Source organism: Epinephelus fuscoguttatus, linkage group LG23 (assembly GCF_011397635.1).
Source record: "Epinephelus fuscoguttatus linkage group LG23, E.fuscoguttatus.final_Chr_v1".
Lineage (NCBI taxonomy): Eukaryota > Metazoa > Chordata > Actinopteri > Perciformes > Serranidae > Epinephelus > Epinephelus fuscoguttatus.
This window is the reverse complement of record NC_064774.1, coordinates 33,852,855-33,872,476: the sequence shown is the minus strand read 5'-3', so window position 1 is coordinate 33,872,476 and position 19,622 is coordinate 33,852,855. Positions and strand designations below refer to the sequence as shown.

The 19,622-nt window shown below is 42.1% G+C and overlaps 1 protein-coding gene across 2 annotated transcripts in view; it reads right to left on the bottom strand.

Moving 5' to 3' along the window:
- Positions 1-19,622, bottom strand: part of ank2b (ankyrin 2b, neuronal) — a 207,712-nt gene that overhangs the window by 60,686 nt on the left and 127,404 nt on the right. The window contains exons 25-30 of one of the 2 annotated variants that reach the window (XM_049568799.1): positions 11,192-11,333; positions 10,648-10,659; positions 8,627-8,714; positions 7,297-7,400; positions 5,820-5,858; positions 3,113-3,337 (exon numbers count right to left, since the gene is read on the bottom strand). In XM_049568799.1, coding sequence (XP_049424756.1) covers positions 3,113-3,337; positions 5,820-5,858; positions 7,297-7,400; positions 8,627-8,714; positions 10,648-10,659; positions 11,192-11,333 — 610 coding nt within the window. The remainder of the gene's footprint in view (positions 1-3,112; positions 3,338-5,819; positions 5,859-7,296; positions 7,401-8,626; positions 8,715-10,647; positions 10,660-11,191; positions 11,334-19,622) is intronic. The other variant, XM_049568800.1, reaches the window with a different exon arrangement.

Genomic DNA, 19,622 nt, shown 5'->3' with positions numbered 1-19,622 from the left:
TCATTTTTGATGAAGAAGGATTCTTTATGACACGGGATCAATCTGCAGCCATTGCAGGTACGTTATTGAAGACGCAACATGCAACTTCAAATACCGCAAAAATGAGACAATGAGCCCCGTAGAGCACTTCACCTAATACTCTTATACTCCTCCTCTGATAAACATTATACATACCTTTCCATGTGTGTGTGTATGTGTGTGAGTGTGATTTCCTGCTGTTTTCAGAACTTGCCCTTATTATTATCTTGATACTTTAGTAGTTTAGTTGCGTTTTACACAACTTGTTCCTGCCAGGGAAACGACATCTGTTTCCCATCACAATGTGTTCCAGTTCACCCTGTTCTTAGACTCCTCCCCAGAGTGAGACCATTTAGGATTACTCCATTTTAGTAAACGTGTTTTGCTTCTAACTTGACCTTAAGGGTCAAATATTTCTAGGCCTATTCGCCACCACATTTTCAGGCTGGTTTTGCAGATTTCAAGCTAAACGTTGTGCCTGGGGTACATGTATTAATGATTTTCGTTACATGGAGAGGTTGTAAAAAGACATACGTTTCTTCCTAAAATCAAACCCACAAAAGTGCAGGGTTAGCCAGCTAGCTACTGAAGAAATACCCTACTAAATGTGTACACATGCTGTTTTTTTTGGTTTTTTTTTAGTGATTATAACACTGAAAAAAAGGAACTAGCTCTGCTGTACAGGAACCAGTGAAGGGAAGCAGGGAAACTTTGCTGATATTCAACCAGTCATGTGCCATCGCACTGTGTGCAGATGAACGCTGTTTGTCTTTCCCTGGAAATCTCTGCCTGTCTGGCAATGGAGGTCCAGGTGCTGGCAGCAACACAGGGGCGAAGCACCATTCATCTGCACCCACTGCAACGCCACATAGCTGGTTCAATATCCGCAAAGTTTCCCTTTATATTCATTGTCTAATTGTTGCGATCACCAGTGATGCGGTGGTTCAGTTTTACACTGTGATCTGTAGTCTATATTTTGGCTTTAGCTACTAACTATCTGTCTTTGCTGCAGAGTGAGTTTGACATCCTGGATATATCCTTCAAACGCACTTTGTAGACCCCTCTGTCTGTTTCTCTCTGGAATCACTATTTCATTTTTCCAAAATTATGATAATATTTCTTCAGGGAGTGCAGTTATTTACAGTGTGGGCTCCATGCTTGCTCCAACAGCTTATCAGACTATCACTAAGGGGCGGGGCTTAACAAAAGCTCAATTGACGAATCGACTATCATGTCAGTCTTAGGCTATGGTGATCCACATTGAACTCACTAGATGCAGTCTGTCAAAGTTCCATACGTTTTATTGCTGGAGATGGTTCTAGAACTCACCGCTGTGAGTTATATCAGAATGTGGAGTGGTTTTCTCTCCCTGATAGATGGGGATGACATTGCCTCCTTTTTGTTCATAAGGCATTGCGAGGAAAGTTATACTTCTATCTCAATTCTCTTTTAAATTCTCATCTCATTCTCATCACACACTCAAAGGAATTCTTAACCTTTAAAATTCGGAGTACTGAGATTGGTAAATTAGCTTTTAGTTTTTTCACACCAAATAGACAGAGCAAGTTACAAGAGGTATGTGTCACTAGTTCATTTCAACTGTATGCTAGATAATTTGGTTGTTGTACAGTGTTCCTGCTCTGGTTATTTTTCATCTTTTTTTCTGTTTTTATTGCTCTTTATCATCCTCGACAGACATTGCAGCTAGTTGTTTGTTTTTATGGACTTTTTCATTATTTTATTGTGGTTGCTATCCTATATTATATATCCTTCTTGCCCATATGAATGGCATTGCTGTTTAAGAACTTAATGCTCTGTCAGTTTTCCCTGAATAAACGATGGTTTAATGATGATAACTAAGTTTTTACAAGCTGCCGAACAGAAAAACTAAGATTTTAACAGCAAAACGTGAAGCATCAGCTGCAATCAGCAGGAAGATATGGGAAAACTGTGAGATCCTGACACTCAGTATGTCTTTTGCTAATTTGGCCAAACAAACTGTAGACATTGAAGCTAACTAAGCCATGTAAGGCCTGGTTTTGATCTTTGTTAACTTAAATGATGATGTTGTCTCGTGATTAAATCATACAGTTGTAAATATCAAAGTATGTGACTATTTGAGTTTTTCATTTTTCATTTCTCAAAAGATAAGTAAGGTAAAGAGAAGAGGACACTGAGATAGACCAACAACATTGAGTTTGTCAATGTAACTTTCCCTCTCTTGTAGTAATGTGCGAAAACAATCCTTGGACATGGTGATATTTAATATTTTTGACTAGCTACAGGCATTTTGTAAGTGTTTCAGCCCAAGGTTGCTTATTGTGGCGCCAGTATGGGCATGGTTTTCAAAGTCTCTATACTAGAATTTCGTGACCAAAATGTAAAAATGTGTCAGATTATTTTACAGTTTCATGGTCGCTTATTTTCTGTATATACTAATCATTAAAAACACATTATTTCATATTTATTTAATTATTAAATGTATTTAGATAATTTTGATATCTTTGGGCCTCTGTATATGTCTAAGCTTTTATTGGCCAGTAAGTGCAGTTTGGAAAACGCTGTCAGTAATGTTTCAAATGTTACCACTTCCACGTTTTGTTGTGGTAGAACCTCTGTCATGTCAGCAGGGGATATATTATGGATATATGATGGATACCAATCATGGTGCAGTATACTGGAGGTGGAGTTAATAAAGCTTTTTCATTTAGGGTTAGGGGTCAGGTTAAAAAGAGTTAGACTGCAGCTGTTAAAAAAAGTAAACAGGGCATGCTGAAGAGCAAAGATTAAGAGATCCCTGGTGCTGGGAGAAAGCAAGAGCAGATACAGAAACAGTTTAGTAATGCATAGGCAGAGGTCAAATTAATTTGAAAGAAAAAGGGCGGCAGGTTGTGAGATTCTCATTATAAGAGACAAAAATCAGTGTCCAGAGCTTACTACATCTTCATGTAGTATCAATTCATATCGGCTGATTTCTGCACTGATGATATTTCTCACTTTTCTGCTACCTCTCCATTTTCCTTCTCTCTTCATCCTATACTTCTACTAACTCCTAAAGCATTCATTCACTCCATCATGCATCCTGGTGCCTTACCCAAGGAACTGGGCTCCGGACGGCCCCACCTCAATGAGCCTACTTGCCAGGCCCTCACCCTCAACCATTGGCGGCATGGTGGCCAGACGGTGCCTCTTCACCAGCCGGCATGTCACCCGTGTGGGCGCACTGCACTTCCTGGGCGGGATGATGATGCGTAGGCCGTTGTGCCGGCAACCACGCATTGCTCCGCCCCTGGCATCCACCATGAAGCTGACCAGGAAGCTGATGTGGAAAAGGAGAGATTTCCACAAATTCAAGACATCTCTCATTGATCCCACGACCCAATCACCAGAATGAATGTTGACATTTTACCTTTCTGCAAATGACGGAGAGATTACATTTGTACGTGATTATGTAACAGATACGTATCAACAGTGATGTGGGTAATGTGTGGTTAGGTTAGGTTCAGGTACACAAAAACACATGGTTATAGAAAAGATCATGTTTTGGCTTAAAATACCAGCTTTTGATGTTCAAATCCTGGCTGGAAATGGGGCGATCTAGGTAAAAAAACAATCTCTTTTCATGGCATTCACTATCCCCACTGGAAACACAGCCTCACGTGGCTGAAAAACGCACACTTTTGGTGACTAAAAAACAACTGCAAATGCAGCGATATCTCACTAAAAAACAATTACTTTTTGTGGCAGTTTCCCAGCAGAAAATGTAGCAATGGCTTGATTAAAAAACAAAACAACCATTTTTCATGGAACTATCCCAGCAAAAACACAGCAATGGTTTGAGAAAAAAAAAACACAAAACAAAACAAAAAAAAAACTTTTTCGTGCTGTTATCCCAGCAGAAAGTGCAACAATGGCTGCTACTATTCTGGCAGAAAAAAACAAACTTTTTGTAGTGTGGCAGAAAATGAAAATAAAAGAAACAACCAGTTTTTGTGGCACTTTCTCGGCAGAAAACGCAGCAGTCGCTTGATAAAAAAACCCAACTACTTTTCATGGCGCTATCCCAGCAGAAAATGTAGCAATGGCACATTGCACTATCCCTGCTGGAATCACAGCCACTAAAAACACGTTTGGGGGTTAAATAGCAGCTGGAGATTGGAGACTTGCTAAAAAACAACACCTCCAGATAACAGTCACTTTACAAACGTTGAGATGACATGTATGAAGCATACAAATGAAACATATCCGTGGTTTGCAGAAACATACAATGCCAACATTTTCTTGTGGTGACTGGACTGGATCCCATTAAGTGATGAGAATACAGACACCAAAGCTACTTTCTAGATTGTCTGCCCAGGTGCTAATGCTAGCAGGATCTCAAAACTGGAAAATTAAGACTTAGCTGCCTTAAATGGATACGTTTTAATCTAATGTAGGACTACAAAGTTCAAGTTGAATGATCACTTTTGATTTTGGAAACAGCAGTTGACATAACAATCTTCACTAATGGTCCATTTACTCCGTTGTTCTGGAGCTTTTGACCAAATAACAATCTTCATCAGCAAACTAACAACTGCTGTATTAAAAAAAAAAAATCCTAACAGGGCTCAGAAAACAGCAGCCACTGTGTCCACAAGAAGCAATGACAGAATAAATTTCTTTTAAAAGTTATATGGTTACAAAACGTTGTGGCATTGAGAGGCATTTTAAAAAAATAAAAAATACTATTTACTTGAAAGAACTGTAAATTAAAAGGTTTTATTTCAATAGACAAAACTATAACTAAAAACTCAGTCTTCTAACTGTCTCATAATTTGTAATATTATCCATGCAGACAGTAATCTAGTGGGGTCTTTTCGCTGACTTTGATGTCTATTTTCTCAACGCTGAATGGGCACCATGACCAACAGCTTCATCTCTGTAAGTCTCATGAAGTTGCACCAAACATTTTGACTCAGTAGCTGTAGACTCTTTGACTTTACTCCTCATGCAAAGTAGCAAATACAGTATGCAAACGGATCACACATCTCAGTGAGCGGGAATATGGGTGTGATGATGTGACATTACAAACTGATACCATACCCACTTCTAAAATGATCTGCCCTGGCCTTCAGCAAAGCAGACAACACAGTTTTTAAAACACACACAGACACATAAAAACACGTGTTATTGGATTCAACAGCAAGACCAGTAACCTGTTAAAAGACAAAAGATGCTGTCTTCCATTGCTCAAACAAACCTCACTGTTTTCATTTAACACTGAAGGACAGTAACATATACAGTAACTCTCCTGACTGACAAATAGTATAAGCTAGACCATTGTTCTGTGTAAGATCAAATGTTAATTTTCCTGTATGTGATATAGAATCATACTTATTTTATGTAATAAAACTTTTGTTATGCTAAAATATTTCTCAGGTCAGAGGGTATGTTAGTGGAAATGCACATTTAACAAGACATTGTATGAAATCAAAAAGCATGTCCTCAACATTCACCTCCTCCTTTTGCCCAGATATCCACAATTTAAAGTTTGTTTACCTGAACAGTCCATATCACATGACCCTTCCATGTGGAGGCATCATCTCTGGGACTTGGAATTTGGAGCCAGGTGAAATATTTTGACAATTCAAGTTAGATTACAATAACTTGACACATTTTAAACCAAGAAAAAAGTCTAAGAGGCAATGACTGCTGAGGACAGTGACACGTACACCCCTCCACCTGGAGAGCACACTGTGAGGGGAGGAAGAGAGTGATGAAAATGAGGAGGAGAATGATTTAACCAAGGTGCAGAGGTTCACCTGCTGTGGTCTCCATGATCATGGCACGGAGAGGAATGGCTAAAAACGACAACCACATCAGACAGAAAGAAATCAAAAGGCAAGCGGAAACATTTCAGAGAAACCCAGAGAGAGAAAAAACAGAGCAAACACGAGACAAGCAGAATCAGGAAAAGAGGCCACTTGTTGTGGAATTCAGAACATGAACATACATTTTTTAAGACAGTCAACCAGTACTGACATCATTACTTCAATGTCAATACTGCTAGTGTACTGTAGGAGAGCAGTGGCAATTTCAGTCAGTATTTACAATACTTTCACTTCATATGTTTAGCAAGAACCACTAAAACATTATTGCTAAATTGTGGATTTATTACACTAAAGTGTCATTGATGCTACTTCTGTAACGTCTATCCCTATGTGTGTCCATCATTTTGTATGTGTTGTGTAATAAGCTACCGGGTGCTGTAATTTCCCACAGGATTAATACAGTAGCTATATCCATCCATCCATCCATCCATCCATTTATTGCATCATGGAAAAAAGGTTGCTGAGGGAAAAGTTTCATTATAGTTTTTGTCAATGAAATTAACACTGTAGGCACCATCTTGCCATCTGGTATCTAGTTATTACTAAAATCTATGGGCTGTTGTCCAGCAAGAAACAGTTCAAGCATGAGAACAGGGAACAGAGAAGCCTAGATTGATGCTTCAGGATGTACCTCAGAATGCTTTTCATGGGCATGGCGACATTTCACAACAGAAATCACATTTTACCAAGCAGCCTTTGGTCTGCAATGAAATTCTCTACTGACTCAGGAAAATATGTTACCATATCTTTACTCTGGAAATCATATAAAGAAGAGAGCTTACTGTATGCATTTATATATTTTACAAGCCATATAGATGTGAATTCACAAAAAATCATTGTATAATTTTGAGCCAAGCCCCCTGAAATGCATTTACTTTTTTTTGTTTATTGGACGTTCTTAATAAAAATAGTGGTATCTTGTTAACTGCTTCATTGTTTAGCTACCTAAAGCTGCTTAGATGACACCTGATGGATTAAAGGATGATTTGAGACATTACAACAGACCAACCAACCAAAACTTTGTTACAAATAATGATATCCTCAAATTACTCTTGTAGGCTACTGTACACCTGTGTGCTACAATGTATTCCCTGTAAAAGCTACCAAGATAGAGAAAGCACTGTACTAGCACACTCCAAGCACTAGATACCACCTTTAATCAAGAAGGGAATTCACAAATTAAGAAAAGCTGTAATTTAATGTAAATAAGAACTTAAAACATAACAGCTTTCAGGACTTGAAGAGACTGGGTTAATTGTTAATTAATATTTATGTATATACAAGATGTTTCAGCATGTGTATGTCAAACTATTTCTACATTTCATCCTGTGCCTGCGTATGTGTTTAAAAACGGTAACATTTGCGCTGTTTATTTAGTAATCATTTTCTCCAGTCTGACAGTACCTACCCAGAGTGAATGGGACTGGAGGATAAAGCCACATTGTCCAGGTTCTCTGTGCCCCAACTCAGACGATATGAATCCCTCTCATTCTCTCTGGCAAGTGATGAAACCTGGAATCAAAGAACCTCTTATTAGATATATACTATACTACATATTTCCTTAACAAAAGAAGGAAGATTCTTAGTCATGTCCCCTTAAACCTAGTGTTCCCATACCTTCCAAAACACAAAATTCAATGACTTTTCAAGTACTTTCCAGGCCCACTTTCCTCAATTTCAAGGGCTTGTCACAGCAAAGGTGTGTTTTCAGATTGCATTTGAAAGCGGAAAGGGAGTCAATATTGTGAATGTCATGGGGGAGAGAGTTCCAAAGGCTGGGGGCGAATGGCTAAAGGCTCTAGAACCCATGGTAGTCAAGCGGCCAGATGGTAATGTCAGTTGGATTGCAGAAGCAGATCTCAGAGTATGGGAGGTTAGGCATATATGAAGGAGTTCAGACAGGTAGGAAGGGGCTTGATTATGAAGGGCCTTAAAGATGAGAAGCAGAATCGGACTACATGACTACTCCACGGTCGCATGACTCTTGACATCACCGCCACTAAGCTTTCAACTGATTTCGGCTGCTTTATTTTAAAAACATTGTATAATGGGGAAATCGGACTGTTCAAGCTAAATAAGAAGCTGTAATGGCGGACTGCCAGCACTCTCACCTGTTCGGGGGTGATGACGTTAATGTCCCCGACAGAGTTTGTAGTCGTATTGAGCAACTTGTTAGCAACTGCCTTTTTTACGACACGTAAAAGCTTCAACATTCACAAGTAGAGTATTTACTGACGTGTTTTATGTCGTAGAAGAAAACCTGAAACTAGCTTAAGCTTTTGTTAACCACAGACCTTATTTGAGGCATTTTACCAAAATCCCATTCAAAAAACGTATTGACTTTTAGACGAGAGAACCGGAAGTGCTAAAAGCGCTAATGGAGTTCCGGGTTTACTGGCACACTCTATTACTAACTTGTTTAACAGCGAAATACTGCGTTGTTGACTTTAGACCAGGTTTTTGTTGGTCACTGGTGCATTTGCTTTTTACGTCATCTAACTAGCACCGCGCCATGACTGCGCCTGACCACTCCTCATTTTTAGACCAACACACCCAGAGAAGCGTAAGTTCATTTGCTAGTTAGACGACGAGGGCGCAGGGCGTGAAAATGACAACTGCATCTGCATCTAAACCATCTAAATAGGGCCCTAAAAGTTATGAGCAAAACCCAGAACGTTGTTGGACTCCTTTATTCCCTCACACACACTCACGTCGCTTACACAAGGAGTGTACTGTACCTGGTGACTGGCGAGCATCTCCTCCATCATGCCTTCATGTTTAGGGGAGTAGTAGCTGTGGTGGGTGGGTGTGAAGGACCTGTCTGAACTGGAGCAGAGAAGAAACCAGTGAAGCTCAATGATCATGACAACAGCAGAGATCACAGTAGGTGAGGCATTACAGTTATGATGCTTTAATATCAATTCCACAAACAGGGATTAATGTTTACTATCAAAATCAGCTGATGTGGACAACTGTCGTAGGAGTCCCTACCCTGGAGCTCATGACTTTGGAAAAGAAATTGGGAAAAAAAAACTCATTAAATGAGTGGACTGATAACATATTACACTCATTTAAAATGTTTAAATGTTGATGGTAAATCAACAACTATGTTTCACATTACAGCTGCTTTAACACCAACAGGAACACTGCCAAAGTAAAACATTAACAGCATCTAGGCTGTCACTTCTAACATTTTTACTATATATTAAACCTTAGCTGGGCGGTTTCATGTTGGTGTCACTGGGCAAAAGTATCGTAATAACCTCTGAACATATTGAACATATTAATTCAAGTGGTCTGAGAGAAAACTAGACTTCTCCACCTCCTCTTGGCTCTGTTTTTAGGCTTTTAGAAAATCTAGACTGTGACTGGAGTGTTTGGCCAGTCACAGGTCTTTTCAGAGAGAGGGCAATCCTGTTGGCTGTTCTACAAACATATAGCCTATGTGTGTGCACGTCCGTTCAGATGGTGAAATTCTGATTTAATAGAGGAGAATCCTGTAGAAAAAGTTGCTATTCCAGCATTGGCAACAATTGCCTACAATGCAAAGCAACCTAAAAATGGAAGATGGACTCATTAAAACAAAGTCTGACAATAAACAAAATAAATGAGTAAATAACAGCAAAGTCTTTCAGAGATGGAGAGAAAATGTTGCTAATAGTTTAGCCTTCTGCTGACTGGAGCCAATGGCTCATGGCTCATTAGCTAAAATCTCAAATCACAGAGAGTCCTCTGTCTCACTTCCCACCGCTACAGACCATCTCTCCTGTAGGACAGCCAGCAGCGTTCTGGAGACGGACCTTCAGTCAGCGGCTGCAGTAACCTGATTCCAGCCAGTAAAACCCCATGTCCAGACAGACAGCCCCAACTTCCAGCCGGATCAGGAAACTTTCTGGTGCTGTTGTTACACAGGCTAGACCTGTTGCTATTGTTGAGCACCACCTTGCAATGACCACTTGGGCTGCTACAGCTGCGAGCTGAAGGTCCATCCTAAGAGCTGTTTCCCTGCCCTTCCCCTCAGAGAAGGAGTCAACAGCAGCAGAGAACTGCACACTGTGATGTGAGGCTAGGCAGAGGGACCGCAGGGTTTAGTAGCTAGCTTCTTATTCTCTAATATGTGGTCTGCTAAACAGAGAGAGAGCTTTAAAATTAAATAAGAATAAATAAATCAATGTATGGGAAACACAAGGTCACTATATGAACTGTACATATGCATATGGTCCAGTGGGAGGGACTTAGGACAGAGGAGGTCATATTTTCAAGTTCTGATGCTTTACCCCAGCTTTAACAGGCATGTATAACATACAGCTCATTACCAATTCAAAGTGTTTACAGCTGCCCTAGCAGGTGTATACTACTGTAAGTTTGTGCAACACATTCTTCATCACATATCAACGTCTGGTCGAGATATGACGTGTAATGTACACTGGGTGTGTGATGTTCTGGGACGCCGTGTCTACTGCAGCCTGTTACATGTATAGTTTGTTTTCAAAATACACTTCCATTTTCACAAGAAATGTACAGTTTCCTTACAGTGTCTTTAAAAAAAATGAACTACATCTGTACAACACAGCCAATTGACATTTTTTTTCCCTTCAACAACAAAAAAAAAACCACAGAGATAAAAACAGAGAAATCAGAAGTAGTCTGACTGATTAACTTCTATTCAATCCCCAGCCCCAGGGAGACTGTGAAACTGGTTAAATCAGCAGTGCTGATGATGTAAAAGACCAGATATCAGGACAGCGTCAGCACATACCTTTGCATTCGACTATGAAGGCATGACAAGGAGGACCAACGATGAAGTATGAGCAGAAGAGGTTGCAAAACACACACATATACACACAAATATACAAACACAGGCAATTAGTTGTAGAGTCAATTGTCCTTGAGAGGAAAGATGTCTTAAAATACGTAAATATACATACACACTAATTAATGATCAAGTTAGAACTAAAATACACAGAGAGTATCAGTGATTAGAGTGGAACAGGCTCAAAGAGGGACCAGATCCAGGACAGAGGGATGTCGTTTGCTATAAAGCCCTCCTGTTACCCCATGCTTTAAAAGTGTGTATGGAGCACAAGGAACAATTGTTTGCTCCATGGAGCGGATGAGCATTTGTTAATGCATGGAATGCATAAACATGTGCTCTGAGTCAGATGCAACACATGCGAAAACAAAAAGTTCTCACTTACAGAGAAATGCTTCGTTAGCTGGTTTACCAAATCAACACTGAACTCTAATAAAACTGATCTGGTTGCTGATTAGCAAAAGTCAACATGTGACAGAATTAGATGTACCTGTCAGTTCGTCCTCCTTCCAGACTGAAGCGGAGGTAGTTCATTCCATCCAGGTACTGTCCTGGCAAGGAGTCATCTCCCAGCTCCCTGAGGTCCTCAGCCCTCAAATACTCCCCTCCGTCACCTGTCATTGTGTCATCACCTTCACAGAGCAAAGACAAGAGTGGAGGTCAATTGAAAAATGAAAATTTTACAGACAGATTGAAGGAACACTCCAGGGTTTGGGGACATCTGGCTGCCAGGTTACCATTGATACCATTGTGTCATGTGGATTACTGTTAATTTGTTATGCTGATCTGTTCTGTACGACATCTATTGCACGTCTGTCCGTCCTGGAAGAGGGATCCCTCCTCAGTTGCTCTTCCTGAGGTTTCTACAGTTTTTTTTTCCCCGTTAAAGGGGTTTTTTTGGGGAGTTTTTCATTATCCGCTGCGAGGGTCATAAGGACAGAGGGATGTCGTATGCTGTAAAGCCCTGTGAGGCAAATTGTGATTTGTGATATTGGGCTTTATAAATAAAATTGAAATTGAATTGAAACAAAGACATCAAATTACTCAAATGTAACTTAGCACCAGTGCTAAAATGCTAGCAATATAATAATTTGAGAGATAAGAGGCAATTAGTATGAACAAAAATAGAGTCTAAGAGGAAAGAATATGTCTTATCTTTGGCCTGTGCACTTTGAGAGTTTAAAAAAATATTAATTTAATGTGATGTGCTGTATCTTCTGTAGAGTGCTCCTTAGGTACAAACATATAGACTGAATCACTGTGATGTTGCACAACAACAGTCACTTTCATTTATATAACTGGCACTTGATTACAACTGTGGAGATGTGTAAAATTGGCAAAATTGTTTACTTCTGTTGTCATTTTCAGCTGTGACTATAATGTTTTAAGATTTATAGTTAAAGTTCTGAGCTGTCCTTTTGTAATGTACTCTGGTGCTCTGCTATCATTTTTGATAAACCAAATCTACTGGCATGAAAGCAAAGCAATGTGCTGCTGTGGACAGGGCTGTGGCAAAATGACTTTCAGCCACATAAAAAAATCTATATCAGTGTAACTGTACGTTCACACCAAAAGCTGCCAGGGCTGCAAAGGTGACAGGTCTAATTTATTTTCAGTGGACATATGGCGACTAGAGGCGTTTTGAGCTGCAAAAGCGATGAGCGGCGGCGGTTTGGCGAACTGAGCTGCAAATGAAAGTTGAAGACTGGTTAACTTTATGCAAATTAGCTATGACGCTAGCTATGCGAGCTGCAAATGACCAGCAACCAATCAGAATGTAGATGTCAATCGCTTGTGTGGAACACAGAGAACATCCTCAGAAACTTTTAGTTTCTACCACACATTTGTTCCTACTTCAAAACAAGCAGCAAGCTATCAAACTGATCTATGTTCAGCCTAAAGTAGCGCTTGAACCTCTCCTCATCCAGCCACAGCTCCCGCATCAGCCGATGATATTCCCCGTGCTGTTCACGGCCCCGGAGGATATTGTGAACCCAGACCCGACAGCGGCTACAACCACGCAGGTACCACACGGCAGCACAAATCAATTCAACATGGAAGAGTGTCTTCTTCCATGTTGACTCAATACACAAGTGTGGACAAGCGCACATACTTATACAATTTCTTTGTGTTCTGGAACGCTTGTTATTAGCGGGAATGCAATTAATTTGCTCTCCTTACCACCAGTTTATCTAATCACACCATTGACAGTGTTTCCCCTAAGTTCAATCAAAAAAATTTGCTCATATTCGGTTTGGGTTCGGCCCACTTGACATGGTGCTGTGTTATGCTACGGCCTATTCAAGTGCTGGAATTTGTTATTTACGTGACAATGCCTGAATGCAACACAGGCTGTGTGTGTTTAATGTTTAATGTCAGACCTATTTAGACTTTTTATCCTGTTTTCATTGTCCAAACGTGAAGGTTTCTGTACTCAGGCAAATGCACAAAGTCACATTTCTGTTCTCCAGCCAGTAACCAGCTTTGCAGCTCTTTTAAATTGAGAAGCATAATCGAACGTTCAGAATTTGACATCATGAGTGTCTTGAGCTGCTTTCACTGCCACAAATATTTTTCCAGCGGGGCTGCTAGAACGAATTCAGCTATTTTGCAGATCTGGCAGCTTTTGGTGTGACCGTACAGTAAGTGTGCGCTATATTTGAGTATTTGCTCCACTTTACACACTAACCAACTGAAGCAGCTGTAAACCAGCAACTCTTGTGTTCTGCTAAGTTACTTGACTGTTTTTGTCAGTAGAGTCTGGTGGCTTTGATGTAACGGCTTCAATTCCCTGTCAGAAAGGGCTGTCTGACAGCAGAGAAAGAGGTGAAATTATTCTAAATATAATGCTCACTGAAACTGACATAGAATTGCTTTTGTGGGCCTTTTTTAGGTGGCTAAAAATTAACTGAGACAAGACTTCCAGTTTACGCCTGACATGGAGTAGTCGTAAGTTCAACGTGCTCCGTATATTTTGTCATATTCATTTCTTTTTTCTTTTTTTTTTTTTTAATACTTGTCTGCATTGGTCTTCATAGCTTAGCGCCACTAAAGGGTGTAAGCTTCTTGTGAAGATTGATGCACTGTTAATCTTGCAGTCAAGTATTTTATACCCATAATGCGTGGTTGTGACCATCACCCACCCTCCCTGGAGACTAGCCTAACAGCCTTTATTGGAAAAACTTCCTAATATGAGTCAGAGAGGGCCGTGATACACCAAAGTGTGTCAGGAGGAAAGTAAGGAAACAAGCAAGGGGGAGGGGGTAGGTGCTAAGTCCTGAGTTATATAGTGACAGTGCATGCGGAGAAGAAGGAGGAAAAACAAACAAATGAACAAACAAACGAAAGAAAGAAAAAAAACAGGGGAGAAACAGGCAGTGTAGCTGATGTATTGTAGCCTTGAGGTGGTTGTGCTTCATGCAGATTATCAAAAATAAACATATACATGTCTACTATACTGTACTGAAAAACAAAAACAAAAGAGAAGTCTATACCGAACACCAAAAATGTGAGAGTCTTGGTGGAGGGGGAAAGCCCGATTGCAGAGAAGAGTTGCCAGCGCAGTGTGGTAGGTCTGAGACGCAAGTGGGCCCCTTTGGAGTGATCCCATCGGTTCTTTGCGATGCGTCACGGAGCTGAAGTATTGAACATGCATGCGTGTATTTGAACCCTCCCAATGTGTTTATGAAAACCATCACCAGGGTCCAGGGCCAGCCCTGCGGGGGAAGGGGGGCGGTATGGCATCCCAAGAACGCAGGAGCGCCCAGACCCCAAGACCAGGGAGCCGCAGAGGCAGCAGGACACCACGCAGGCCCAAGGACCCAGGGCGGCGAGAGCCAGAGACACACCCCAGACAGGCGGGGCAGGAGGGCCCGCCCACCCACCGCCCGACGCGGACCGCCCCCACCACCCCCGACCACCACCCGCCCCCGACCACCTGGATGGATGGGAGGGGCTAGCAGGTGGCACCAACCGGACCCCGGCGCCGCGAGGCCCCCAGCACCCATGGACAGCGGGCCAGGCGGGCCCCAGGGAAACCCAACGGGCCCCCACCTAACCCCGCCCCACTGGCAACTGTAGTGGCAGGCCCCCGCAGTGGTCCCGACCTGGGCCACACTGCCCGTAGCAAATCGGCCCCCAGCAGAAGGGCAAGGCGCACCACCAGGGTGCACGGACGACGGGCACCCCCCAGCCCCCCTGAACCCCGACGCGCAGGAGCACAGACCAACCCGCAACCCCGCCAGTACCCCCCCAGACCGCCACAGACCCAAGGCCAGACCCCCAGCCCATCCGACCCGCCCCCCACCGGCGGCCGCACACCAACGGGCAGGCCCACACTGCGCAGCACCAGAACACCCCCCGCGGGCAGCACCCAGCCCCCACGCCAGGCCCCCCAACCCAGGGGAGGACCCCGGGCCCACCCGAGGCCGGGAGAGAGGAGCAGGGAGGGACGGGGAGAGGGGGGGAGGGAGGAGGGAGGGGGAAAGGCAGGAGCGGCGCGAAGGGGGGGGGGAGGAGCCCACCCACCCCGCACCACCAGGGGCGGAAACAGCCCCAGGGGACCGGCCACGCCGCCCCAGGCCCAGGGAGCACGAGGAGACCCCGCCCCCCCCAGGCACACAGGGCGAGCAGTCCAGACGCATCCGCTCCCAGGGGAAACCGCCCGGCCCCGCGATCCCCCACAGAGCTAGGGAGCAGGCCTGGATTCAAAGGGAAGAAGGTGCACCTAACACATGCTTAAGACCTTGAGTTCTGATGAACCGCTGTGGTATATTGTGGTGAGAGAGATAGAGGGATTAGGGGTTACATCATTAACAAAAACACGTTACATATTACACAACAGTCTTTCTTGAGTTGTAATATTTATATGTACAGGTGGCATATGCTCACAGGCTGAGTGGCACTATACAGACACGTTTAGTGAGTGAATAAATGGTGACCATTTTTCTGTAAAGTATGTTAATTGGTTTCTGTGGCCAGCAGATATTTTCTCCAGCGAAATATGTTCTACAAGGAGATTCAGCCAATGTTTGATGTTGAGGGTCTGTTTATCTTTCCAGTTGACTAGGATTGTTTTCTTGGCGAGAGCTACAAGAAGAGAGTTGCAGTGGCTGTTTGGGAGGTCAATTGTCATCAGGTCACCAATTAAGCACAGGTTGGGAGATAAGGGGATCCTGCAGTCCAAAATGGAGGAGAGTTTTTGAGTGACTGTAGACCAGAAGTGCTGGACGGGTGAACATAACCAGAGTGCATGAAAGTAGGTGTCTGCAGTGTTCTGAGTACACTGAGTGCATGTGTCAGATTGACTAAAGCCCATTCTATTCATCTTTTGTTGGGTGATGTGTGTTCTGTGGAGTACTTTAAATTGGATAAGTTGTATATTAGTGTGTCTTGTCATCTTAAATGTATTTTTGCATATCTGAGTCCAGAAGTCAGGGTCCGGTGATACACCCAGGTCTTTTTCCCATTTTAAAGTTGGTAAATGTATAGAACTGGTCTTTGACAGTAATTTATAAATCTTAGAAAGGTTCTTCTTATTGCTCGGAGAAAGCTTTGTAATATGTTTGGCAAATTCTGGTGGCTGCAAAGTGTCCTGAGGCGCTGGAATTCTCCTCTTGATTGTTTTTATCAATTGTAAATATTGTAGAAAATTGCCATTTCTTATTTCAAAAGTTTGAAATAAGTTTGTGTATGTCATAAGTATATTGTCTTGGAAAAGGTGATGGAGATGAGTTACTCCCTTCATCTCCCATGTGCTAAAATGGAGAGGTCTTTTGTCAATTTCAAAATCCGGGTTGTGCCAAATTGGAGAGAGCAAGCAAGGTTCTATCGGAGAGTTTGTGATTTCTAGTGTTTTCCACCAGGCTGATAGGGTGGAAGCAATCATTGGGTTCTTAAAACAGTTATGACGTCTGAGTGTAGTGGTGACAAACGAGAGGTCAGAGAGTCTTATATTGTTGCAGTCCGCCTGTTCTAATTCGAGCCAGGAGTTGTAGTCTTCGTTAGGATATAACCATTTCAATAGATATTGTAGCTGGTTAGCTAAATAGTAATGTTTAAAGTTAGGAGCGTCTAATCCCCCTTCCAATTTGTTTTTCTGAAGGGTGCTTAGGCTAATTTTTGCTGTCTTGTTCTTTGAGTAGAATTTTGTAATTGCAGAATCTAATGACAGGAACCATTTTGATGTGGGTGTGAATGGAATCATTCAGGTGGACCAGGTCTGATAGTTTGGGTGAAATATTTATGCCTAGATATCTTATGTTGCCCACAGGGAGAGAAAATTTTTGGTCTGCAGGATTCCAAGAGTTCTCTGTTCTCTGTGTCATATTCATTTCAGTGCAACACGACATTTTAATATTCTGGTGGCGTAGCTTTGTAGCTTACACTTTTAAAACCCTTTGGACATTTCACAGCGAGTAGGACACAGAAGAAGTCAAGTCGCGGTGCAAAGTTTAATTAGCTCTGCACTCAAGCACACGCTAATGGATACTGCTAGCGCTTGCCTCCACCATCCCGATGTGGACCCTCCATCAACTACAGAGCAATCCGAGGAGAGCGCTCTTCTTCAGCTAATTAAGGCGGAGATGGCCACCTCTCATCAGCTACTGGGAGACATAATTAAACAAGAGATGGCTACTTTCCATGCTGAAATCAAACATGATCTGGAGGCCCTCCGCCAGGCTACCAAGGCTGAGGGCTGACAAGTTTAGAGCCGAGGTGGCGTCTTTCTGCTCTACACAGACCGAGGCGGCTACCACTATACGGGAGATGCATCAGTGAGATGGAAAGCGCCATTTCAAACCTCAAGCATAATACTGATAGTAATACTGTCGATAAACTGAAAGACCGGAATGACGATTTAGAAAACAGAAGCCGCCATCCGAATTTGAGGATTATTGGGATCCCCATGGGTGTGGAAAATGGCAAACCTACGGCAATGATGGCTTCGTTTTTTAGCTAGGTGCTGGGCAATGAGATAAGTTCCCCTGGTGCTAGACCGTGCTCATCGGTCTCTGGCTCCATAACCCAAACCCAGCGACCACCCAAGAACCATGACAGTGAGGCTGCACTATTATTTGGACAAGGAGAAGATCCTACAAATATCCAGAAATAAGAGCGAGCTCAAATTCAGAGGGGCAAGAGTTCACATTTTTTTTTTTTCACACAGAGCAGCTTTTACCCCGGTCAAGGCCAAGCTGAGACAGGCAGGCATCTCATACGGATTGTACCACCCATTGGAGCTGCGCCTCACCTCTGATGACCACCGCTCATTTTTTCTCGCTAAACGGATTTGTCCCTCCTTGGATATGTAACCCAAATAAAAAGGAGTGTGTTTTTTATTGTTCAATTTAATTTCAATGTAGACTAAAATTATATCCTATTAATACACATGTATCAATAACGTTTTTTTGTTTTCCATCCTAGTACATACTTTTATTTTCTCTTATTTCTTTCTTTGAGCTTTATCAGACTTTATATGAAAAAATCATAGATTTGTGGGGGGTGGGGGGTGGTTGGGGATTGTGTTTGATGTTTGTACACATCTCCATGTATTTTGTGTTTTTGTGTGTGCACACGCGCCGATGTCAGCCATATTTTTTGGATGTTGTGACTGCAATGATCATGGCTGATGCTTTGCTAGCCAGAAGTGATGGTGACACTATTACAGTAAATTGTATTGTATTGGAACGCCAAGGGTGTTAATCATATCATCAAACGTAATAGAGTTTTATCACATTTGAGAAGTCTGGATTTTAACATCGCTTTCCTTCAAGAAACCCATCTTAGGACTTCTGACCATAGCAGATTACGCAGGGTTTGAGTTGGACAATGATCATTCTGATTATCAAGACAAGTCCAGAGGAGCTGCTATTCCCATTGATGAGCACGCGCCATACAGAACAGTAACTCCTTCAATCTCGCTGTAACCTATAAAAACACTCAGACAAGGCTGGCAAGACTCTGGCCCAACAGATCAGAGAGTACGTGGCCTCTACTGTGATTACAAGCATTCAAAAACATGATGGTCAGATTTCTAACAATAAGCAGGAAATTAATTATGATTAATGAGCATGATTTTATTCCACCCTTTATACTTCTGAAGTGGTCCACGACCCTTTCAAACTTGACTAATTTTTTCAGAGCTTAAACCTACCTCAAGCAAGTGAACCATTCATGGAGCAATTGGAAAAACTGTCTATAGAAGAAACCAGAGTAGCCCTTAACAATATGCAAAATACAAAAGCCCCAGGACCTGATGGATTCACGGTTGAATTTTTTAAGAGATTTGGGGAAAAGCTTTTGCCAATTTTGCTCTGTTTTTAATGAATCCTTTGTCGAATGCCACCTTCCACCAACCTTATGTCAGGCCTCTATTTCGTCATTACTGAAAAAGGATAAGGACCCTCTTAGCTGTGGGTAATTTCGTCCTATATCGCTGCTTAATGTTGATTGTAAACTGCTGGCTAAAACCTTGGCCCATCGCTTGGAGCCCATCCTTCCTTATATGATTTCTCCGGACCAAACTGGTTTCATAAAAAATTGTCTCTCTTTCTTAAATATTCGCCGCCTTTGAAATGTTATGTATTCCATACACCTCAATCAACCATTACCCGAAGTAATAATCTCTCTGGGTGCTGATGTATAAAGATGTATCCTTCGGTCGATGAATCTTGTAATAGATGTAAAACTTCCCCTGCTACACTAGCTCATACATTCTGATCTTGCCTGGGTCTTTCGGTTTACTGGTTTTCCATTTTTGAAGCCCTTTCCAAAATACTTGGAAAAGCAATTGATCCAAACCCTCTTACTGCAATTTTTGGTATTCAGTGTGAAGACAGTCATCTTCCTAAGGTACAGTCAAATTGCATTGCTTATGTCACTCTTTTAGCCAGAAGACTTATATAACTTAATTGGAAACA